At 37.1% G+C, this 25,700-nt stretch overlaps 3 protein-coding genes across 4 annotated transcripts; 2 read left to right on the forward strand and 1 right to left on the reverse strand.

Annotated features, from left to right (window-relative positions):
• The first annotated feature begins 4,035 nt into the window (after nucleotides 1-4,035).
• Nucleotides 4,036-10,531, forward strand: LOC107745725 (alpha-taxilin-like). The gene is made up of 8 exons (XM_016559671.1): nucleotides 4,036-4,140; nucleotides 4,646-4,822; nucleotides 4,899-5,168; nucleotides 6,180-6,271; nucleotides 7,848-8,018; nucleotides 8,290-8,484; nucleotides 9,640-9,705; nucleotides 9,795-10,531. The coding sequence occupies exons 2-8, from the start codon at nucleotides 4,666-4,668 to the stop codon at nucleotides 10,098-10,100; spliced, it is 1,257 nt and encodes a 418-aa protein (XP_016415157.1). The 5' UTR covers nucleotides 4,036-4,140; nucleotides 4,646-4,665; the 3' UTR covers nucleotides 10,101-10,531.
• A 2,453-nt stretch (nucleotides 10,532-12,984) lies between these two features.
• Nucleotides 12,985-17,103, forward strand: LOC107745717 (eukaryotic translation initiation factor 3 subunit I-like). Its single transcript, XM_016559660.1, has 11 exons — nucleotides 12,985-13,132; nucleotides 13,412-13,504; nucleotides 13,597-13,684; nucleotides 13,851-13,916; nucleotides 15,228-15,377; nucleotides 15,462-15,589; nucleotides 16,061-16,171; nucleotides 16,255-16,344; nucleotides 16,451-16,524; nucleotides 16,632-16,724; nucleotides 16,834-17,103. The coding sequence occupies exons 1-11, from the start codon at nucleotides 13,130-13,132 to the stop codon at nucleotides 16,913-16,915; spliced, it is 978 nt and encodes a 325-aa protein (XP_016415146.1). The 5' UTR covers nucleotides 12,985-13,129; the 3' UTR covers nucleotides 16,916-17,103.
• Nucleotides 17,104-18,369: 1,266 nt separating this feature from the next.
• LOC107745719 (probable histone deacetylase 1-B) lies at nucleotides 18,370-24,082 on the reverse strand. Of its 2 annotated transcripts, none has more exons than XM_016559662.1 (14): nucleotides 23,934-24,082; nucleotides 23,038-23,150; nucleotides 22,834-22,951; nucleotides 22,596-22,670; nucleotides 22,363-22,501; nucleotides 21,873-22,014; nucleotides 21,696-21,788; nucleotides 21,469-21,577; nucleotides 21,247-21,387; nucleotides 21,052-21,160; nucleotides 20,668-20,795; nucleotides 20,341-20,487; nucleotides 20,110-20,158; nucleotides 18,370-19,073 (listed from the first exon to the last, which is right to left on the reverse strand). In XM_016559662.1, exons 1-14 carry the CDS (start codon nucleotides 23,983-23,985, stop codon nucleotides 19,046-19,048), a joined length of 1,443 nt encoding a protein of 480 aa, XP_016415148.1. In that variant the 5' UTR covers nucleotides 23,986-24,082; the 3' UTR covers nucleotides 18,370-19,045. The 2 variants fall into 2 exon arrangements, with proteins under 2 accessions (XP_016415148.1, XP_016415147.1); XM_016559661.1 differs by having other exon boundaries at nucleotides 20,329-20,487.
• Between the last annotated feature and the right edge of the window lie 1,618 nt (nucleotides 24,083-25,700).

The following is a 25,700-nucleotide window of genomic DNA, read 5'->3' on the forward strand; positions in this document are numbered from 1 at the left end:
ACCGAGGGGAAATGACTTCCATAATCTCCAAAAATCTTTTCTTTCTTTTTTCTCCGTATGCAAGTACGTTCACGTTGATTTGTTCCACCGTTTGGCACTTTTTGAGTTGACGCACTAAAAGTTAAACACACCCGGGTTTGATGTTGGGCTGTCTTGGATTGAATGAAAAGTTTGAATATTAACCTCTCGCCCCGTACGAAACTTACTGTGGTTTACTTTAAAAACTGTGAGTAAACTTTTCATTTCATTATGGAAGCATTTTTCCTCTACCTCCATAGTACACTGACCGAAGGGTGCTTCTCTGAGTGAATGCTAGGGGTCATTTGATTTAGGACGGGCCTGTATCTATGAAAACATAGAGAGAGACGTTGACTGACGGATGATTTGTGAAAAGAAGTGACGCTTGTATCAGCATCCTGTGTTCAGTTGCCTAGTATCTAGAAGCCTTGTCCTTCTATAAATGTCAATCTGATGCGATTTCCTGATCAGAAGTGATAACCGAAAGGAGGTTTCCATAGTAATTCTGGTTCAAGAACCTTTTTGAAAGCGAGACTCGAATTGAACTTTTTGAAAATACCTCTCCACGATCTGATGTTCTTTGACAACAGTATCAACTTTAAATCAGTTCAAATCCTAGTTCTGCGTGATATTAGATGACATTTGCTGCATTTACAGGAAGTCCATCTCGGAATGAGGATGCTGCAGTCATCCAGATTTCCATACACATCAGAGAAATGGGAAAATAGACTGAAATGATTGGGGGAAGGGAAGCAAACTATGCTCATTAAAATACATCTAATGGTCTACAAGACCACGGGTGTGTTGATCAAAAAACGCAAAGAAATGATCTCTTAATGGAAATGCACTCCTATTCACAAAAGTGCCAATCAGACCAACAAAGACAAGAGGCTGATGCGTATCAATCTGTCTTTGATTTTTTTTTTTCCTTTTTTATTTACTTGAATGTGCACGTATGTTGTGCAAATATTGCTGCTCTATTTTCTTATCTTACAAATTAGAGGTTACATTGTCTGCCACAGTTTCAGTAGAGATGTGATGGTCTGCTATTTGTACACCAAATTGGTAAACTCAAAGGTATAAAGAAAAAAAAAAGCCTAATTTATTGTGCTGGATTAATACTTTTATCCAAGGCCAATGCAATGTTGGAATACTGCCTCAGTGTGTACTGTTTGCTTAGCTTGTGTTCCTTTTGAACTTTGTTCTGTTGGCATAGAGGAAGTGAGGAAAATTGCTAACAATTGAAGGAGAAACTCTGTAAATTATTTTCTTGCCCTCGTCGAGTATTTTTTTGTGTGTTGTTTATGAGCGCACTAGCTGACCATGTAGACCCAACTTTGTTGTTTCAAGTCTAACTTCCCTGTGTAACTAACCGTAGCACAATTACAGCAAATCCAAATCCGTTCAGGCCTCTTTCACAAATGGTTTGTTCTCATTTAAGGACATTCGCTTTAAGAAGCCAAAAGATTATTTTTTAAATAACAAAACAAAACTGGGTGTCATATGATCCGTGTATCTCTGTGAACTACAATTAAACCAGACATTTAACGGTTATATTGTTATATTGGCACAGTTTAAAGTTGCAGTCCTTGCACTGCTCTTTACTCCTTAAAATAACTTCTGAGAAGTGCAGAAAACAATAAAATATTTACAAAAGGCCACAAATAAGTGAAATTGGGTCTTTATGGTCTTCCGTCCTAGATCTTGTAGATGTTGACATTTGGAGACTTTTTGTCTCTTTCAAACCTGGAGCCGATGCATATGGCTGTGTCTAGTAATTCGGACTCGCCTGTGTTTACAATGCTACATGTTTAAGTACTTTTCATACTCAATATTAAAACTTGCCCAGGTGGATATTGTATCCTGGTTTGGTAATTTCTTTCCTTTTAAATGCATTTATATTTGAATCTTTTTTTCTTTTTTTTCCTCCTCTGCCTACAATTGCCCAAACTGTGACTGAATTGACTTTACCGACGATATGAATGAGTGACGGACACACAAACTGAACATGTCACACAAACATATACATGAACAATTCTGAACAAATGTTTCTGTTCTCTTTTTTTTTTTTTTTTGTCCAGATACAAATAAAAGGATAAAACACCTCCTGGTTTGTAAACGTACTTCTGTCAATATATAGGAGTGATTAATACAGATGTTTAAGTAGAAAAGGAACATGTTTTATGACATTCAAGAGTTTTCTCAAGTTGCTGTATGTAGACCAATATTGCTTTAAATTGTCTTTGCTTTTCACGAATACTTTGGAATTTCTTTGGTAAAGCATATGAAGGTGTAATGGCCTGTATGGAGTGCAGATACAAAATGGTCAAAAGTGATTAAAAAAAAGGAAATATGAAGCAGTGCTTTTACATATATTTGAAAGCCTTTGTCAGTTTAATCATTTTCAAGTTTAAGTTGCAGTTGTTTCAGAGTTTGTGTGCAAGTCCGTATTAATATAGTAAACAAAAGCATTTATGCTGTTCTCAAATAGTGGATGTAACGGGCTATATTAGTTCAGATGCTGAAGATGGAACCAACACCCAATTTTCTGATCTGTACCGAATGAACTTTAAGGTGACAAGATGTCATTGTTTGAATGCTATTTCGAAAAAGTTTATTACCATGTTTTAAGCTACTTTTAACTGACCCCACTGGTTTAATGATATACCATGAATATGCAAAATAAATAAACCATATTGCTAGTTTCTGATAAAACACTATTCAATGGTATGCAATGAAAAAAATATATATAGAAGAGGTTCCATAGTTGTAAATGTTATGAAAAGTTTTTCATGGTTTTATGGCATATAAAGTACTGCAGTTTTTCCAGATTGCAAAAACATATTTCCTGAAACGTATTTCTCAAAATGATAACCCCCATATCTAAACTCAAAAAGCCATCAAATACACTGAAAACCCATGTCACTATTGTGTTTTTTTTTTTCAAAATCTAAGATACCACAACAGTTCCTGAATTTAAGTTTAATGCTAACTGTATTACAATAACGCAGTCAGAAAAACTGATTTTTTGAAAATAAAAAAGTTAAATTTACTGCACACTTTAAATATTTCTCATTAGACAATATTATTGTAATATTTATTACAATATACATTTTTTTTCATATCCATTCCTGTATACACAATATTTAAAAATACACAAAAAAGAATGACTAGGCTATGGCTGACAAATTGTCACAAAAAAAATAACATCCCACAAGACTGGAGACTAAAGTCTTTTCCCACCAAACCACTGCACCGGAACTATAGACAAATCAAAAATACATATCAACATATATAACATCATCATTTTAACACCAGGCTTGGCATCCATGGAACTCATCCGCCATACAGTTCAACTTTTTATTTTCATTTTCCCCGAGTAGAAATTGAGCTTGTGTTTCAACTCGTCATTTATGAAGTTCTTTCCATTCAGGTCTTCTAGAAGAGCTAGCACCATGTTCTTTGCCCTCTGTTCTCGTTTCTTCACGTTCCTCATGTCTCGCTCCAGACTCTCCACTCTAGCCAAGGCTTCTCCGAGTCTAGCCTTTAGATCAGTGGGATCTGCAGGCAATGCATAAGAGTGGTCCTAGAAGAAAGGAAGATGACATTTTTATGTTATAATGTTTATAACACATCACTCAAAATCATAGCTTTTTGGTGCATAATTCATTCAAATACTCACTACATTAGGCAGAGGTTTAGTCTCTTGTAACTGCTGAGAACAGTCCACTGGTTTTTTTTTTTTTACCGCTTTTGACTAGGAGGTTCAACTAGTTTGCGGTGTTTCGAGCACGGATCAATTGGTTCGATTGATTCAAAGCTTCTTTTTGCCACCACTATCGCCCAAATCGGCGTTATCGAGAAATATTTTTGTTAGGAATATTAATTCAAAGCTAATATAAAAACAAAACAACGACAAATAAATAATAAAGCACTGCAATACAATAACAGTAATAAAAAATGTTACACCGGAAGTTTGCAAATGTTCGACCAATCATCTTCGATTGTTTCCCTGGCATTTCCTGTGTCAGTTGGAAGCAGCAGTGGGAAGGGTAAAGAGTGGTGACAAACATCAGAAGTGGTTTCTTGGACCAAACTAAAACACTGGTATTCATTTAAACGGTATTAGCTGACAGCACAGATGCATTTAAGGTGTTTGTTTTGTGAAACTGTAAAACGGTAGAGCGCGTCAAGTCAGTCAGCAGATGTTTAACTGAGCGTTTGGTTAGCCATGACTGCTAAACTAGTCGAGCGAGATGTTGCACAGCAACGGCTCTCAGTTATACTCCTATGTTTATCTACAGTTTTAAACCGTCAGCTAAAAGTAACACGTGTTCTTTGTTTTGGACGTCTGTCAGTTATTGACTGAAACTTACACGAAGCATTTTATGATTGACAATCGATTGAATGTCCTAAGTGTGATCTGAAGTAGGCGTTTAGTGATTAGCGTGTTATGATATTGTGTGTATATATAGTGAGTTAACCAGTCATCTTCGTTTGTTTGCCAGTCTCTCACACAACAGATTCGTTGTAAATTTGCAATTGAACTGAAACCGAAACTGTTCAAGCTAATAGATGCAATATGATGTCTTGTAGTTGTTTATCTGTGTGTTGTTGTGTCTTTTAGTATTTGTTCATAGATCAGCAATGCAGAGGAGTGAGATGGAGGATCCAGTAGCTGATAGCAGTGCAGATGATACAGAGATACAGAGCACCGCTGCATCTGAGATGACCAACAGCCCCAAAGAAGCCGTAACACAGCCGGATGGCACACCAACCAGCAATTCTCAGGCAGAGGAAGGCTGTAAGTGTGTCCTAGTGTGTCCAATTATTCACTGCCGTATTTCTTCTCACTCACCTTCCATGTTTCTTGTGTTCAGTGGCAGAGGCTGGAGCGAGTTCTGCCTCCTGTGACATGGCTGAGGAACTGAGCAGACAGCTGGAGGACATCCTCAGCACCTATTGTCTTGAGGATGGTGGTGTTGGCGGTGAGGATGCGGCGGTGACCAACGGCCAGCCTGATGGTGTGGAAGTGAACGGGCTGTCTGAGAAGGAGGGCGGCAAGCAGGAGGAGGCCAAACTGAACGGCAATGGATGCACTGAGAAGGACCAGAAAAAGCTGCAGGACAAGAAGAAAGTGAAGGGCCTGGGTGAGTCAATGTGTTTGCCTGAACGTGCAGCAACACCTACCTTTGGCTCACTCTTAATGCTCTTTACATTTTCTGGCACAGTTAAACAGTGACAAGACAATGATAATGTTATGAAAGATTTCTATTTCAAATGATTGCTGTTCTTTGAACTTTCTTTTCATCAAAGAATCCTGAAAAATATATATCATTTTTTCCACAAAAACAGTTTTCAACATTGACAATAAGAAATGTTTCATGAGCAACAAATCGTCATATTAGTATGATTTCTGAGGGATCATGAGACACTGATGACTGGAGTAATGATGCTGAAAATTCCGCTTTACATTACAGGAAGAAGTTACATTTTACAATATATTAAAATAGACAACAGTTATTTTCAATCAACAGTTAAATTCTACTGATATTTTAGAATTTTGCCGTTTTTACTGTTACTTTTAGATCAAATAAATTTAGTCACAAAATTGTTTCAAAATTGTGTGTATGAAACCCAGTCATTCCTATAGGAATTCAGGCGATCGGGAGTTTCATGTAAGGGTGAAACACGTCCCCAAGCAAGGTTGCTCATTTTTAAGTTGGCCGCATAAATTCTCTTCATTGAGCAAAAAAAAAAACCTGCTTGGTTTTAACGTGACTTCTGTGTGAGCGGTGCTTCTTGCATCTCTACGCTATTGAGAAGAGATGATTTTTGCTCGAATTTTGTTTAAATTAGCAAATTAAATGTAAACTGTCAGTTTTTTTATTTGAGCGTTGATTATAATATCTAAAAATAATAGCAATTGAATTTGGGCTTTCTTGTCAGTTAAACATTCATATTATAGTCGTGTACTATATAATTTGCGTAATTTAGATTTTTTTTTTTTTTCTGACAATTGCCTGAAATATTCCTGGTCATGATCTAAATCAAATTTAATCGAGGGCTTATGATTTCAGAATCAAATCAAAAAGGTGAAATCTGTGTCAATAACCAACCCTATTCTTAAACTAAAATCTGTTTTTTGTTGTGTGTTTTAGGCAAGGAGATCACCCTTCTTATGCAGACTCTCAACACATTGAGCACTCCAGAGGAGAAGCTGGGTGGCCTCTGTAAGAAGTATGCTGAGCTGGTAAGACATGATGATATCAAAAGATGTCAACATCTCAGGTAGGGATGTCAACGATTAATCGATGATCGATTAATTGTCGATAAGTTGACCAACCGGCAAACCAGAACAAAACCGTGTGAATGTAGGCTATATGGGCTCGAACGGCATCCAAAAGCATTGTGTGTACACCAACTAAAACAAGCATAATTTGTAACATAATTTGTTTGCAGATGAAACTTGCTTTTATATTTTATAGAATGCAGTGACATATTTAAGTATGATTTGTGTTGTTTTGGAGCCACTGTACCTAAGAGAGTTGTTTTCTCTCTCAGCATATTGACAAGGTGTTCAAGCAGAAAGATCTGCAGCAACAGCTGGTAGATGCGAAGCTTCATCAGGCACAGGCACTGCTCAAGAACTCAGGGGATAGGCATCAGAAGGAGAAAGACTTTGTGAGTTTCTATATCCTTAAAACTGTATTGAGACTTGCACTATATATCCACCGGTGTGGTTATACCCTCTGGGCAAAAGCTTCCAGTCAATAATTAAGATTTATATGGTTTGTCATTTCTTTCTTTTTCAGCTCCTGAAAGAGGCAGCTGAGTCGCAGAGGATGTATGAGCTTATGAAACAGCAGGAAGTCCAGCTGAAACAGCAGGTGAGGAAAATAGGATAGATCATGCACCTAAAAGACAGCTCCAGTTATTAGTTTTTTTTTAACAACCTTTGTTAAATAATTAACAACCTTTGTGAGCAAATTAGACATCTTCCAAAAACATTAAAGGGATAGTGCACCCAAAAATGAAATTTGTCATTAATTACTCACCCTCATGTCATTCCAAACCCGTAAGACCTTTTTTTTTTTTAATCAGCTCTGAAAGCGGGGGGTTTTTTTGGCATCCTGTCATGCCGGGCTGCATAGATGCATTTTGCAGCATTAAGGTTAACGATTAATCGATTAATTGATCGTTAATTTAAACGACGATCGATCATGGAAATGATCGAAAATTGACATCCCTAATCTCAGGTCATGTGTTGTATAAAGCGAAAATATCACTCCTAAAGAGAGAAGATGGGAAAAATAAATGCTACCTTTTTGGGTGTAAAAAACCTTCACTAACATTATAAATGGAGCTGAGGGATAAAAATAAAACAATGAAAAGAGTTGCTGTTGTGTCCTTATGAGCTGATTTAGCATTTCAGCTGACTGGGCTTGAGCTTGTTTACATGAATACAGTACTAGGAAATGCGTGGGTTTTCTCAGCGCACATTTCCACATTAATTCAGTGATACATTTCTAAAGATGTTTCACATCTTCATGCTATAAACCACTATAATTCCCTGAGATGCACTGAAATATTGGCCTGTAATCTGAATCGGCTGATAAAAGCAAGTCCATTATTTGCAAAGAGCTTCGTTACTTGTGATAGGAAACAAAGTTTCAGCTCTCAAATTCTCTCTCTCTCTCCATTTTATCACAAAATTCAAACAATACACGCCATTTTGATGCCCTTTAATAGTAATTTTTATGATTAAAATAATATAGTAATATAACAAATGATAATAATGCACCTGTCCTGCTTTGTTTTTCTTTTAGCTAGAGGAGAACCGTAATGCTCAGAAACAGATGCGGGTTCTGCAGAAGAAGCAGACGCAGCTGATCCAGGAGAAGGACCAATTGCGAAACGAGCACAGCAAAGCCATCCTGGCACGCAGCAAGCTGGAGAGTCTCTGTCGAGAACTGCAGAGACACAACCGCACACTTAAGGTACACTAACTTGATATGAATGCAAATAACATGATATCCGTTATTTGCGCTCGGAGCGTTTCGCGTAATTCATCATGTGTGTGGTGCCTGCCTAATGCAACATTTAAATTCAGAGGTAATCGGAACAGAGATCTGCCTTGGCAGTTTTCCCTCCCTGCTGCTCAAAGTATTGTTTCATCTGCTCTAACTCCACTGTTCACATAACCAGAGACTTGTTGCCTTATATATTCCATAATGAGAGAAATGGATTGATGTTTGCTGTGCTTGGCAGGAGGATGGTGTGCAACGTGCCCGATTGGAGGAGGAGAAAAGGAAGGAAGTGACTTCACATTTCCAGGTGACTCTGAACGACATCCAAGTTCAGATGGAGCAGCACAACGAGCGTAATGCAAACCTAAGACAGGAGAACATGGAGCTGGCTGACAAACTGAAGAAGCTTATTGAGCAGTATGAGCTCAGAGAGGAGGTGAGAGATACGAAAATAAAGGATGAAGAGAGAAGGGCACTTCTGGAAGGGAGAATACATTTGTAATGCCTTTTAACGGAAGATGTTTGTAAATCTATAACAGCTGAGCTACTATTTTTTAGGCTTTAGAATTTACAGTGCTGTTCAAAATGAATACAAAATATCTGGACTATTTTCAAATGTTGGTTTCTGTTCATATTAATGTGAATAGTCAGCATTAAAGGGGTCATATGATGCGATTTCAAGTTTTCCTTTCTCTTTGGAGTGTTACAAGCTGATTGTGCATAGATAAGATCCCTGAAGTTGCAAAGACTTTTTTAATCAGATCTGAGCACTTTCTGACCCTCCATAACATAATTAAGATATTTTTGATTAAACGTTTTTTTTTGACTCTACATAGACAGCGACGGCACTACCATGTTCAAGGCCCAGAAAGGTAGTAAGGACATTGTTAAAATAGTCCATGTGACATCAGTGGTTCAACCATAATTTTATGAAGCTACGAGAATATTTTTTGTGCGCAAAGAAAACAAAAATAACGACTTTATACAATTCTTCTCTTCTTGCTCCTGCATCAGCAGCACCAGATGCATGTGCCATGGTACTGTCATGAACGTGCCAAATTCTGACACGGAACATAAGAAATTGTTGAATAAAATTTTTATTTTAATTTTCTTTGCACACAAAAAGTATTCTTGTAGCTTCGTAAAATTAAGGTTGAACCATTGATGTCATATGGACTATTTTAATGATGTCCTTACTACCTTTCTGGGCTTTGAACGTGTTAGTTCCGTTGCTGTCTATGGAGGGTCAAAAAGCTCTCAGAAATTCTTAAACATTATCTTAATTTGTGTTCGGAAGATGAATGAAGGTCTTAGCATTTGGAACGACATGAGGGTGAGTAATTAATGACAAATTTTCATTTTTGGGCCAACCCCAAACTTTGAAAAGTAGTGTATATGCACTTGTATAGCACTTGGCATGGCATTGCATAGATTTTTTGAATCCAGGATCTACCCAAAAACTCCCTTGCATTGTGATGGTGGTTTTTACAGTCAAGCGGCATTTAGAAACATGTGTTACTGTTTCATGTGTTTAACTTAAGTAGATCTGAGGCTAAATTTTTTATTTTATTTTGTCTTTTACAGCTCTCAGGAAACGACCATGTACAGATCACGATGGGAAAGTAGCAACAAAGCCTTGCTGGAAATGGCAGAGGAGGTGATTGTTGTCTTGCAAATTCTCTGTCATATTTGACAGTTAAAGCTTTGTTACACAAGCTAAACATCTTATATCTTTTCTCTCTGTAGAAAACGCTACGAGACAAAGATTCCGAAAGCCTGCAGGTGAAGGTGCAGCGTCTGGAAAAGCTCTGCCGTGCGTTACAGATAGAACGCAACGAGCTGAGTAAGAAGGTTCAGGGTGTCTCCACAGGCGTTGAGAGTAAACCAGAAACAGAGACGGGGTCACCATCAGAAGCCACAGACTCGGAGGAGGGCAGCCCTGTCCATCAGAACAGCGCAGAGACTCCACGAACCGCTTGCAGCCCTGCGTGCCACTGCGCTCCAGATCTAGAGGCCGAGACTCCCAGAGAGGTTTGCTCAGCCCAGGATTGAGTCTTGCTGCTGCTGCTGGGCGGCCAGGACACACACAATCCTTCCCGCCTCCACCAGACCCCCGACCCTCTGTCGGCAGTCAGCGTCTGTTGTTTTCCGCATCTGCGTCCACAACGGAACCAATCAAAAATACATATCAACATATATAACATCATCATTTTAACACCAGGCTTGGCATCCATGGAACTCATCCGCCATACAGTTCAACTTTTTATTTTCATTTTCCCCGAGTAGAAATTGAGCTTGTGTTTCAACTCGTCATTTATTTAGTTCTTTCCATTCAGGTCTTCTAGAAGAGCTAGCACCATGTTCTTTGCCCTCTGTTCTCGTTTCTTCACGTTCCTCATGTCTCGCTCCAGACTCTCCACTCTAGCCAAGGCTTCTCCGAGTCTAGCCTTTAGATCAGTGGGATCTGCAGGCAATGCATAAGAGTGGTCCTAGAAGAAAGGAAGATGACATTTTTATGTTATAATGTTTATAACACATCACTCAAAATCATAGCTTTTTGGTGCATAATTCATTCAAATACTCACTACATTAGGCAGAGGTTTAGTCTCTTGTAACTGCTGAGAACAGTCCACTGGCGGCCTCTCTTCAGCTTTCCTTGATGTTCTTGTTTTCCTGGGTGCCACTGGCTAAGGTTGAAGAAAAATGTATAACTGAGCTTAATGACAAGCTATCCCAATTGTATAATATAGTGGTAAACCTACTCTTTGTAGATGAGCTGGGAAACTGAAGACAGATGGTTTAGCTCCTTCTCGAATCCTGACAATCTGACCTGTCCTGTCCACATCCTGTGGCTTAAAGTGGTCACTGCACAGCACAGAGCAGTCGCTGGCGGAAAAACCTTTCCTTCTTGTAGCTATTTCCCACTGCCTCCTCAATGCTTTCTCCCTAGGAAACCTTCAAAATGTGAGAAAAGTTACATAGCCAGCTAACAATCATCAGATTCACAATATGTCAGTCACTCACCCGAAACAAGCTGCTTGTCATTAAAGTCAGTTTATAGAAAAAAGCCAATATAGATGATAAGTCTTGGGCAATGTGGTTTACAATGTAAACCACGGGGGAACCGGTGACTTGGCTGCTCCTGGGGGGTTTCATTGTGTCAGGGAAGATTGTGCCTTCAACATGATTCCTATGCTGTGTTTATAATCTTTGGTTTTTATGTGGCTTGCTTTATCCCACCCTATTCCCGAGAAAATCCCATATTTGCATTTAGAGGGGCGTGGATGTTGCTGCTGTGTCGGAATGCTCAGTGTTTGTCCACTAAATGCTTGTCTCTTTTCTGTTTGGCTGATAAAACGTAAAACGAATCTTAACGGGCAGATTGCTGAAATCGGTGAAAAATTCTTTACCGTGAAACAGCAGTGCTATTTCTTTGGGTGTTTTTATTTAATTTCTCACCTTAAGTTGTTGTATCAGGTCAAATCTGCTTGTACTTTTTCCAGCCACCCTCTTTCTTTGGTTTAAATCCCACAAATCATAGTTTGCACCAAACAAAGAATGTATGATTTGTTATTCATCTTCACTACTCAGTTTAGAATTGTAGACGTAGAGTTAAGACTAACATTGTAATTTGAGTTTAAGGTTCATGTAATCTGAACCCGGATTTTCTTTTATTCTTTTGCACAACACTTGAATTTGTCACATGTATCTTTTAACTTAAGTTTGCACCATCTTTAAACACCACTAGCTTCTTTAAGTTAATATATCCAGCATTGTAGATGCATTCCTATAACATTCCGTTAACTTCTAAGTAGGAATGTGCACTTAAATGATGTCATGACCAATGAGGGATTCTCATTCAGTGTGTGATTTCAGTTTGGACCGTTTTCATGTTCAGTCGTTTCAGATACTGATCACATGACTTCGTGTTTGTGGCTTACTAAATGTGTTTAACATATTCAAAATGTAAAAAAAAAAAAAAGCCCACTAACATCAGATTAAACGGGAAGATTCAAGGACACACTATGCAATTCTAGCTCTGTTCATGTCATCTCAGTGTTGAGCATGTGAGCAAAGCACTGACAAGCTGAGAAATGAATGTACGTTCCACACAAAGTGACTTAATTTTGTGATGTCAGTCAATTTCAGCACTCTTGAATTTTGTGTTCCCTTCAATACTTTAAGAATTTATCATTTTTGTGCCCCTTCAGTACCCTTGCTGAGTGGAGTACAAAAGTATTGAGCTTAACGTGCATGGAGTCATCTGTTGGCCATGTAAACCCTTCCATATTTCATTCCAGCCAGTCAAGGTTTCTGTGCAGGTTTAGATGTCGTTTCAAAACGTTTTTGAACTGGTATGTGTGTGTGTGAAAAGCATTTTATTGTATTTGCTGGTCATTCAAATTTGACATTCCCATTATATAAGGAGGTACCAAAGATCTTTGTTGATTTGTTTTCCCCTACACCCAGTATACATTCATTTGCGAATTAAAATCCTAAGAAAATTAAAATGTGATTTCTGTATTAATTGTTGATAGACTGATATATCAGACGTGATAACGTAAACTAATAACATTGCCTGCATGGTTGAGAAAGAACATTTTGAACTTAAGTGTCCTGTTTTCAAATATTACGTATTATTATTTAAGCAAAGTTAAGTTTATATTTTGTAAATTAAGTGTTAAATTAGTACGCATATATGAGTGTTCATTTTATTACTAATACAAATTAGTAATCTGTCCTTTCGATTTAACACCGTCCAGTGTTCGAGACACATAATAGAATAAAACAAACGTTTCATTAACTGGCCATTCTAATAAAAGTGACATGTTGGTTATGATCTAAGCAGTTGTAAAACTAGAGATATCAAAATCAAAGATATTTTTTGTTATTATTACAGACCGGGCCGTTAGAATGGTTTAATGTTCAACCGGGACCTGTTTTAGTCTGTACAGGAAGTGAAGTCCGTCTCTTCCGTTTCTAACCGGGCGCAGTTGAGCACGCGTACCGCGTACTGTTTTTTTCTACGGCAAATTTAAATATAATTTCGGTTATATTCTGTCGATACAAAACCGGAGATAATGGTAAGCCTAGATCTATGTATTTTCTGAGCTGTTAAATGAATCGGAAGTCTGCTGACCGGTGGTTTTATTAGCTAACAGATGCCAAGTATTAGATTTGGCCAAATATTAGGTCCTTTATATGATTGTGAAATTGCATTTGTGACTGAATTGTGACAATATGAGGAAGAGCGAGAACATTTATAGAAATGAATGCATACAGTCTTGTGCAACTACAGTGTCTGACATAATCGCTTGTCTTAAATGAACATTAACACACTCATGCTTTATTATTTCGCATAGAGACCCATTCTTCTCCAGGGCCACGAGAGGTCCATCACTCAGATCAAATACAACAGAGAGGGAGATCTCCTGTTCTCAGTAGCCAAGGATCCAGTAAGGGATAAGCTACAATGGGAAACATCACAGTCTTGTTTTTTTGGGGAGGAGTAGGATTATTATGTTTTACATGTATGTTGTCATTGTAGGTTGCGAATGCGTGGTACTCTGTCAATGGAGAAAGGCTCGGCACTTATAATGGACACACAGGTGCCGTCTGGTGTGTGGATGTTGACTGTATCCTTTCTAAATGATCTGCTGTACTGTTGGAGCAATGCTAGATCAGGCTCATTCATTTCTGTTTTTACTAAAAGCATTTGGCTATAGATGAATATTTCACCTGCACTGTTCTTTACTACGAGTCATTTGTTTTTGGAAAAGTTTTTCTGAACACGTTTCGAAGGGGACACTAAGAACGTATTGACGGGATCCGCTGATAACAGCTGCAGGCTCTGGGACTGTGAGACAGGTTGGCAGTTTAGTACATTATCAAATGCCTCTCTGTTTTGTTCTTTTCTTGACACACGACAGAAAGATCCAACAAATTAATTTTAATATTTTAAATAAAATGGCAATTAACTTATTTAAACATCTGTTTAAATTTTTGCCTTGTTTTTCCATAGTATTCTTTTTGCCAAATAAACAATGTTAAATAGTATTATTTTTAAAAAATTATATCTAAAATAACTACATGTAATTTAAATATTAAATATAGTTATTTTAGATATTATAAAAAAAAGTAAGCATACCATTCTTCTTCCCCTTATTATTATTTGCAAACAAAAATTTTTTTTAAAATTCTTAAGTTTTTTTTTTTTTTTTTTTTACAATCTCCAGGTGGAGAATTTTTTTTAAATAAATAGTTTTTTTAATATATATAAAATATAAACAATAATTAAAAAATTATGATAATCATTAAACTATATTCTTCATTTTCTCAATAATATTCTATAATATTATACATAACATTAATAATAGTATAATACAATAATATTATATAATATTTTAGTTTTTAATTTTCTCAATAATTCAAGCCTTTTAAAAAAAAATTTAACAATCTCCAGACATTCAAACCACCTGCATATTGTTTTTCTGGTTTCAAATATTAATATCTTAAATTTAAATCACAGAGGCTTATTATTAATTATTATTATTATTATTATGATTAAATAATAATAAACTGTAGACTCTTCTTCATTTTCTCAATAATTCATACCACCTGCATATTGTTTTTAAAATATTAATATACACTAGTCAACATTTGAAGTGGATCAAAACCTTTCATCGAAGTTATCCTGAAAGCTAAATCCAAAATGCGTTCTTTGATGAACTTTTTTGATCCACTTCAAATGTTGACTACTATAGTTCTGCATTTTCTCAATTTCACCCTTTTTTACAATTGTTTTTAAAATATTAATATTTAAATATATTAATACAATTATATATAAATATAATTTTGTTTTTTTATACAATCTCCCGACAATAAAAACCACATGCACACTAAACTTTAAGCCCTTCAAAATAATTTGTAAAAATATTTTGATTTTAGAAATAGAAATGTTCATCAAAAAAGTGGGTTTTTGTTGTCTTTATTGTATTTGTACAGTGTTGTGAGTTGAGCTTTCTTTCACAAACCACTTAGCCAAAAAATATGAATATAAATGAATAAAAACATGATTTAATATGAGTTTAAGTGCTTTGTCAACAAGCAGCATTTTACCAAATGTCAATCACGCACCTTTAGTCTTGTTGAATGAGGTTTGTGTGTGGACTTCCTCAGGAAAGCAGCTGGCTCTGCTGGAGACGAGCTCGGCGGTGAGGACGTGTGGCTTTGACTTCAGTGGGAACATCATAATGTTTTCCACAGACAAGCAGATGGGCTACCAGTGCTTTCTCAACTATTTCGACCTGCGAGACCCCCAACAAATCGGTTAGGATTTGACCACTGGTGATTAAAGCAATACTGGTGATGCTTCCTATCAAACATATCTAATATTTTGTTTCTCTCCCACAGAGGACAACCAGCCATATCTGTCTGTTCCCTGCAACGAGTCAAAGATCACCAGCGCTGTGTGGGGTCCGCTGGGAGAGTTTGTGATTGCCGGCCATGAAAATGGAGAAATTAACCAGTACAGTGCTAAGGTTTGTGCCTTTAGTTTCTCTTACACTACCGTTCAGAAATTTGGGGTCAGTAAGATTTTTTTATTTTTATTTTTTAAATAAATACTTGTGCATTAAATTGACCAAAAGTGACTGTGCATTGTTCATTTTTACTTCAAATATATGCTGTTCTTTCTATTCGTCAAAGAATCTTTTGTCACGTTTCCACAAAAATATTATGTAGAACAACTGTTTTCAACGTGATGATGATAATAATAAGTAATGTTTCTCTCAGCATATTGGAATGATTTCTGAAGGACACTGAAGACTGGAGTAATGATGCTTGCATCACCGGAATAAATGACTTTTGAAAATATATTTAAAAACTGCTATTTAAAATTGTAGTATCTTGACCAAATAAATGCAGCCTTGGTGGGCAAAAGAGACTTCAAAAACATGACAAATCTTAGCGCGATTTAAGAGATGTCGGTTGTGTAATGTGTGATTCTTCAGTCAGGGGAGATTCTGAAGGCGGCGAAGGAACACACCAAACAGATCAACGACATCCAGACGTCTGTGGATCTTACGATGCTCATCAGTGCCTCCAAAGACTGTACTGCCAAGGTTTGTGTTGAAAACTGAATGGTAGACTGTCAGGAATGATGCTGGGTTAGTCAGACTCACATATGGCTTCCTTCATTGTGCAGATGTTTGACTCCACAAACCTCGAACACATCAAAACCTTCAAGACAGAGCGACCTGTTAACTCCGCTGCTATCTCGTCCAACATGGACCATGCAAGTTTCTGAAATCTTCTGTAGTTTCTCCCATGCTACAGTTCATTTAACTGCAAGCAAATCCTTTTCTACATTGGCAATAGCAGAGATGTTCTGTGTTGCTCAGGTGGTGATGGGAGGTGGTCAGGAGGCCATGGAAGTCACAACCACTTCTACTAGGATCGGCAAATTCGAGGCCAGGTTAGTGCTGTTACGGCTGTGATTTTGCATGGAAAATAATTAGGGATTTTTAAATGTGATCTTAAAATCATGAAAATGCGTTGATTTAAAAAAAAAATCTCTTCTAGGTTTTTCCATGCGGCTTATGAAGAGGAGTTTGGTCGTGTGAAGGGACACTTCGGCCCCATCAACTGTGTGGCCTTCCACCCGGATGGGAAAAGGTTAGTTCCTGCGTTTGTATTCTTATAACGTTTACTTTGATTTATCAGTCATTAGTTTACAATATTTATCCTTCATGATTTTATTAACCATTCATTCTTGCACCCACAGTTACAGCAGTGGAGGAGAGGATGGTTATGTAAGAATTCATTACTTCGATCCCCAGTATTTTGATTTTGAGCTTGAGGCGTAATAACCAGTGACCGTCAGCGTTCCCAACATCCAGGACAGATCACAGCAGTAACACCTGATTGACTGCACAAGGCTGAACATGGAGATTGTGTTTTGTACTGTCACCCGCATACAAATATTGCATTTAAAGCATTTCATGCGATGTGTATTTAATACATTGAACACTCTGAATAAACTGGGTTTGAGATATAAAGTGGCCTGTGTGGTTACAGCTCGTCTTTTTACATGTTGGTTCCATCACTGTAGAAATACTAAAATGGATATGTTTGGTTTAACTAATGCAAATCCCCCCCACCCTCCCCCAGTAAACACATTAAAGGGATAGTTCATCTAAAAATGGAAATGCTGTCATTAACTCACCTGCATGTGTTTCAGAGGAAGTTTAGAAACCAAGCCAAAAGTTCAAAATACTTTTGATCCACAAAAGAAAAAGTCATGTATATGGTTACACGTAGTTTACAACTGCAAGGACAATAAGCTGTTCTTCCTGTCCACCTATAGCACAGTCTTAGGTATCTTACATTGGAGATTTTATTTTTAATTGCAGTTTTTTTGCTCTGGCCACATCTGCTGTCCTCATGTCTCTGCAGCAGGACTATGATGCAAGTGATCAGGGCATCTTCTGTTTTTTTCAGTCAGTAGAAAGATATCGAAGTTATTATAAAAGCCTACCGCCTGTAAATCAGAAGTCTTTAAAGAACTGTTTTTCACAGGTGCATGTGCAAGAATAGTTTATGGTTCATTGAACAAGTATGAAAAACATTGTTTAAACCCTTTCTGATAAAGATCTGTAAAGCAAGATTATTGTTAAAACTGTTTTTTTTTATATATACTAATATATATGATGTATAAATCTCAATTTCGGAAAATTGACCCTTATGAGTGGTTTTGTGGTCCAGGGTCACATATACACACATACACTCAGCAAATATTGTATTTTGTAAGATTTTGTAAAATCTAAAATATTTTAGAAAGGAACATTTGAAAGATGAAAGGAATCGAAAAATTATGAATAATTTATTGCTATTGTGTGAATATGTAATCATGTAATTAGTAAAAATTTAACAGTAGTCTGATTACAAGTACTTTAATCTGGATTAAGTAATCAGATTACAAGTACTTATTTGTAATCTGATTACTTAATCCAGATTACATTCAATCAGTTACTACCCAGCTCTTCAGAAATACAATTACTTACTGTTGACTGTATTTATCACACGTTCATTTAGCATAGTAGAAATTAACATGAAATGCTGTTATACCTACTGCACTAACCAGTGTGAATCAACTGAGCCTTTACTTAGTGTAAAGTGTTACCAGTGTTTGATTGAATGGTTTCATTTGCAAACATACATCCTAATTGGAGCAATGATACTTACTACAAAGCTGCTGCTAGACAAACTGTGAACATGAAGAAAAACCACAAAATATCAGAATTTTTTATTTTATTTACCAAAGTCATTGTTATAATAAAGGACATTTCACAACCACTGAACTCTGGAACTCCAAACGGCTATATCCAGTCAGCCGTGTGACTGACGTGCTAGCGTAACCACAACAGAAAGTAATCTGGAATCTAACAGCAATACAGCAAGCCTTTGCCATGCCCCACCAGACAGGGGAAAGTTCAATACAGAGCCATCAAGACAGACATCTTAATAAAAACAAACATTTAACGCTTAAAAACGAGGTAAAGGATACCATTCGCAAACAGCATCCGCAGAGAAAACTAAATAAGAGCGGCCAATAAGTGTCAATCCATGATTAAAAAAAAAACCTAAAGGGGCGAGATTCCCATGATGGGAAAAGAAAAGATATGTGCTATCCTGGTCCTGTTTGAGGTGCTATCGTTGGTAAACAGTAACATAAGGATTACCGGTGGGAGGCAAACAAACATGGTTTCAAAAGCACAAGAAAATAAAAGAAACATCTGTCATTTCACACTTGTAAATGTAAAAACTTTTATACCGCTTCATTAGATTACAAATAGTAAAACGAGTCTTACAAAATAATTTACAGTCCTTAGCTCAGGACTAGAGCTAACACCTAGGATGTGTATGTGGGTTTGACGTTTGAGAGGATGAGGGTGTATGACAAGTTCATGCATCCATCAGGACCACATGTCCTTTTCTCAGACTGTTTTTAATTCCTCTTTTGGCCTGTAAATAAAAATCAGGAGTTTTAGAAACATTACAGAAAAATCAAGGATCCATATATGCAAATACAGTATAGTTAAAAAGTATGGGGTTTGTGAGATGTGTTTTGAAAAGTATCTTATGCTCACCAAGCTACATTTATTTAATCGAAAAGAGAAAAAAAAATATTACAATATAAAAACTTTTCTATTTAAATATTTAAAAATAATTTATTGTTATGTCAAAGCTGAATTTTTTGCATCATTACTCCAGTCTTCAGTGGCACATGATCCTTCAGAAATCATTCTAATATGCTGATTTGCTGCTCAATATACATTATTATTACCAATGTTAAAGGAACACTCCACTATTTTTGAAAATAGGCTCATTTTTATTACACAGCGACTGAAAATAGTCCCCAACAAGTTTTAAATAGGAAAAATATAGAAACTCTTTGGTCATTTTTGAGCGAGATGCTAACGGTCTAATCAGATTCAATGATCTATGCTAAGCTACAGCTAAAAGTGCTACCGCCGGACCCGGAGATCGGCTGAATGGATTCGAAAACGGTAAAACTCAACTGTTTAACTTTAGGGGAGTTGAAAAATGAGCCTATTTTCAAAAATAGTGGAGTGTTCCTTTAAACGCATGTTGTGCTACTTTATATTTTTGCGGAAACCATGAAACTTTTTTTCATAATTCTTTGAGTAGAAAGTTCAAAAGAACGGCATTTATTTGAAATAGAAATATTTTGTAATATTATAAAGTGTTTTTACTGTCACTTTTGATCAATTTAATTCACGATTGATGAAAAAGTAATATTTAAAAAAGTGAAATGGTACTGTATACACGTTCATATTTTAAAAGTATCAAATTTCAATTAGACGTTTACAAAATAGCTGTCAAGCTGAAAAAAAAAAACCCTTATAAAAATCAATGAAGCCTATTGAGTGGATTTTTCAAAATTAATAAAGCAAGCCCTGCCATTTAGAGTGAGGTTTTACACAACCAGAAAACCTGAGCACATATTTCATAATCCACGATGTGAGAGATAACTTACCCCTTTGTGTCCATTTTTTCTTCTGAAGCTTTCTCTTCTTCTTTGACATCTGGTATCAAACGAGAGGGACTGCGTGTCAATGTCACACCTCTTTACTATAATACAGTGCTGTTATACAATATGTGAACAGCCCAAACTCACTTCAGTGCAACCTCACAAAAGTGTAACTGCTGTTCTTACTAATATGAATGAGCCTGAAATGAAAGAAACCGACTGTACCTGTTGGCTCACCTTTCTTCTCTTCTCCATCCTTCTCTTCTTCAGTCTTCACTCGTTTAGGCTTCTTGTAATTGGCTGTATTTCTCCGGCCGCCCTGTCCTTCGTCCTCAGAGTCTGAGAACTCCTCGTCGCAGGCTATCCGCTTGTCGTGGGCACGGACTAAAGATGAGAAAACAACAAGCACTCAGGCTCTGCAGAACTCAGATCTCAAACTAAACATTTATTTGTCTGCATCAGTACATATTAAAAGGTCCGCAATGACAAGTCAAGGAGTTTCCATGTTTGGGAGTATGCGATAAAAGAAAAAGCTGCCAACAAGTGAATAAAGGTGGCCCTCACTGGAGATGCGTTTGTCAGGGTCATCCTCCTCATCTCCGCTGTCTTCCTGAACAGCATCCTCTGGGATCGCCTGCATCTGAACCCCTGGAGCATGAGGCAACATCCGCAGATTCTCAAACAGACGCTGTCTGCATAGAAAAAAAAGACAGGCGGCAGTTACAAAACACTTGCTCAATGTACACCCTACAGACAAATAAACTTTACACGTTAAAATTAGCATTCCGGAGTAAAGTCAGTTGGGTTTTTTCTAATATGAACAAAACAAATTCCATAAAACCCAATATTAACAAACCAAGTCAAACCAAAAACAGATCTGCCACCATACTCTCATTCAAACTAACTTCAATCATCAATGGAGCATGTGTGGCCCTTCATCCCACTCACTTGATTTTTTCCAGATAGTCATTTGTATTTTGATTGGTCATGTTGGAGGGGCTGATGTGAAGTTTGAAATCAGGTCCAAAATACTCAAAGTAGTCATTGTACGGGAGCTCTGATGGAACAAAAGAACAAGTTAAATAGTGTTCACTATGGAGAGAACAAAACATGTGATAATCAAACAAAATCAGAGTGTCTCACCATTGGGAATGGTGCTGTCTAGCGCTACAGCCGTCTCAAAAGTCCAGCAGCGGGCCACGTTCCTGATGGTGTAGCCTCCACCTCCCAGCATGAGCAGGGGCAGGTTAAAGCTCTTCATGTACTCCACACACTTGGCATGACCTGAGAAACCCACAAGGGTTTGGTTAGACACAAACACCATTCACTTTAGAGATGCATTTGCGGTTTGATTATGTTTGATACCTTTGATGGTGAGGTTAAAGCAGCCCAATCTATCTCCAGACAGGGAGTCAGCGCCACACTGGAGCACCACAGCACTGGGCTGGTACATCTCCAACACTTTGGCCATGATCTGCAGGACATTCAGAAACAGGAGATTTTCAAGACTCAAGTTTCACTGCTAATTAAGACAAGCACGTTTTGACTCTTTTTTTTTTTTTTTTTACACCTGGGAAGTTTTACAGACTTACAGGTTTGAATATGGCTTCGTAGGACTCGTCATCTATACCATCCCTGAGCGGGTAATTCACTGCGTAGTATTTTCCCTTCCCTGCACCGATATCCTGATAAAAAGAGGGAAACAATTTCATATTTAGCTTAGCACTCCTTTTTAACCAGAAAGTATTTATTTAAATTGAAATACTTACTCTGAGGTCTCCAGTACCCGGGAAATACTCTCCATACTTGTGGAAGGACACAGTCATGACACGGTCTGTTGTGTAGAAAGCTTCCTCAACTCCATCCCCGTGATGAATGTCAATGTCGATGTAAAGCACTCTTTGATGGTACCTAGAAAGTTTTATGAGGCCTTTGGTTGAAATGGCAAAGTCTTTCAGTTTTCACAAAAACATTAAGCAGCAAAAATGGTTTTCAACATTGAAAAATATATGTTACACTGAAGACTGGAGCAATGATGCTGGAAATTCAGCTTTGCATCACAGGAATAAAATTACATTTTAACATATTCCTATTTAGAGTTTTGCTCACATAAAGGCAGCAGTGGTGAGCATGAGACATTTTTCAAAAACACTAAAACATTTTAATTATCCCAAACTTTTGACCGGTAGTGTGTGTGTGCATTAATAAAAACGAAGCAATAAAAGTATTATCTGTAGTAGTTTCTTTTAAAGGGCATACTTGAGCAGCTCCAGAATGGCGAGTACGATGTCGTTGACATAGCAGAATCCAGACGCCTCAGATTTCTTGGCATGATGAAGGCCTCCTGCCCAGTTAATGGCAATGTCTGTCTGCTGTTTGTTGAGTTTCACAGCCCCAGCTGAGAATTATTAGGACATACAGTTAGAAAAAAAAAAACATTTAACTGTACCAAACTGTAAGAAGATTCTGTTAACTTTATTAAATACACTTACCAACAGATCCACCTGTTGAGAGCTGACAGAACTCAAATAAGCCGTCAAAGACAGGACAATCCTCCCCTACATTAACTGCAGAGACAATAAAACATGTTTACTGTACATTCAAGACACAGAAACAAGTCCAAAGTGAAGCAACTTGCATCATAGTTAAACTCTCCTGAGGTCTTTTTTGTATTTAAGACTTCTAAATACAAGAACATCTTGAGCAAGAAAAAACAAAACAGCAACTTACATCTCTGCATCTGCTTGCTGTACTCAGACATATTGTCTGGGCGGATGGAACGGAGGAACTTGATGTAATCATCACTGTGATACTTGGTCATTTCTTCAGCATTGGCTTTATGAGGCCGCTGAACATGCAAACAAATCAAGAAATCAGCTTAGCCAAAATAATAATAATAATAAAGCATAAAAAGAAGTGATTAATGTCTCTTACATAAATTTCCATTTTCCTATACAGCCCATAGTTGAGCAGGAGGTTGTGGGTCATGCGGATTCTGTGGGGTTTCATGGGATGACCCTGGCCATAGTAGTAATTCCCAACATCCCCTGGGAAAGAAGAAAAAAATAATATAAATAAATAAAATCATATATAAACAAAAATAAAGATACAGAATATTACTACAGACTCTTAAAGATTAACTATCAAATGTTAATTTGTTTTATGAAAATATGCTTTAAAGAAAATTTGAATTATTGCTTAATTATTGAGTTTATGGACTAATCAATTTTTTCAAACAGGCCTAGAACTAGACACAAAGCCAGCTGCATGGTTCAAAATGATCATTACTAACGTTACATCGCAAACCTAAACATGATGTTCATTCGTGACTATAAGAGCAGATGAGAGCAAAAACGGGGGAGGAAAGACAAAACATCTTGCGCTATAAAGTACAGCATCATTCTGACACGCTCGAAGTGATACTGCTGCTAACAGTGAAGACATGAATAAAAAAAACAGCGAGCTCAATTCATCTAAACTCTTACGGTCCATCACGTATAGCTAATTTTATCGACGCTATATGCGGAAAATAAAGAATACGTGTGATAACGTGTACATAGATATACTGCACTTGCAAAAAAGTGTGTGAAATGTGCTGGTGTTAACTGCTGTGGTCTTGATGCTAACAGTGAATAAGAAGAACAACAGGATGAAGAGCAGCTAGCAGCTAAGCTAACACTAGCATTAGCGCCGTGCGGCTAAACCCGGCTAACAATTAGGCTGCACTCAGGAACTTAAGCGTTATGCAGAATTTATCCAAAGCAGACACTGCGTTTCATTTCTCTGACAATAACAGCTCGATATATCGCCGGTAAAAATGCAGCTCTTACCGTCATAATAATAACAAACTTTCTTCTTTGTTCCTTGAGAACTCAGCGCCATTTTACCCTCCAATTACAGCCTGCGCCTGCCGGGCTTTCTGCGCACTGAGGAACTTCAATAGCAACTTGTCTCGGTGAGTTTTCAGCCAATCACAGTTCAGATTCCATCACGGAGGGCGTTGCTCTTGCGTGTCTCCGCCAATCATTTCTCTTGCTGTTTTAATCTAGTATTTAGGTTTAGTTCTATTTACTTCACAGCTGTTTAAACGTCAGCTAATATATACAGTAGTCAACATTTGATGTGGATCAAAAAAGTTCATCAAAGTTGTCCTAAGACAAGAACGGGGATTGTTTTTGTTTTAGGACAACTTTGATGAAAGATTTTGATCCACTTCAAATGTTGACTGCTATATAGACCGATCTCTAGTGATGTATAATTTGTGTAATAGATCATTTGTCAGTAAAGGGTGAGAGATCTGGCGAGCCACATGATTTTTGTCAAAGAGCCAGGTGTGGCTCGCGAGCCATAGGTTCCCGACCCCTGATAAACAAACATTAATAAACATGAAAATAGCAAAGACATGGTCAAGGTCTTCCAGGTTTTAAATATTTGCAGTTATGCATCAGCAGTGTTTAGAAACTTGCGTAATTATTCATTTCAGACATGGCATAATTGAAGTTCAGAAGCCTGGATCGCAAATTAATGTAAATCACATTTATCTGCATGGCCATTCTCTGTTCTGTTGTGAATATTAATTACTGCCATTGTGTGAATAATATGTAATTAAGTAACTGTAATCTGATTAACCTTTTAAAAAGTAATATAATCTAATTAGAAGTATTTTTTTAAATCTGAATACATAATCCAGATTTCATGCAATCAGTTACCAATACTTAAAAATTGTAGTCCAAACCTAATTTCAAATTAAATTATGTAAATTGTAGTTAGTAACGTAATCTATTACGTAAGCCTATTACATAAGGCATTTACGGTAATGTATTCTAACTATTTTTGATTACTTTTAGATCACTTTTGACCACATTTATCATATAGATTTGAATGGGAATATATTGTACCATACTGATATAAAACACACACACACACACACACACAAACACACAATCAGGGGTGTATTCCAGAAAGCGGGTTTTGTTGGAAACTCAGAGTTTGTTAACCCCAGAAAAGGGAAACTCAGGGTTTTCGGTTCCAATAAAAGACAAAACTAAACCTCTCAGTAAATTACCATAGTATCTTATTCTGTGAACCTAACCTGGTTGGAAGCAGGTTTTCTTCGGTAAACCCAGAGTTTCTTTGGGTCTCCTCCCCCTTTTTAAAGCGTGCGATGTTTAAATACCTCATTCATTCATTCATTCATGCTGCAAAACTTTTATTGCTGAGATTTTTGCCTTATTTCAAGTTCAAATATCTAAAAATTCTTAAATCATGATGCATTTTCTATATAAGAAAAGATGACACGCATTATCCTATCATCGCATCTTCCGAAAATGAAACTTATTAATGAAAGGATGCCAGATGGAAGGGTAGTGCGAGATATCTATGCCGCAACCACCACCACAGCTGTTAAACACAAATTATTCACAATTAATTTGGTCATCTTTATTTCCTACAAATACAAAAGCAACAATTATTAACAATTATTCTTTTCCCTGTTGGATTTTAATATTGGTATTGTGGCCATCTTCTCTTCATCTGTCAGTGGTGCTGGTGCAGGTTCTCCCCCCATTTTACGAGTCTCTGCCTTCTTGCTGTTGGCT

Source organism: Sinocyclocheilus rhinocerous, unplaced genomic scaffold (assembly GCF_001515625.1).
Source record: "Sinocyclocheilus rhinocerous isolate Xijiao unplaced genomic scaffold, SAMN03320098_v1.1 scaffold2423, whole genome shotgun sequence".
Classification (NCBI taxonomy): domain Eukaryota; kingdom Metazoa; phylum Chordata; class Actinopteri; order Cypriniformes; family Cyprinidae; genus Sinocyclocheilus; species Sinocyclocheilus rhinocerous.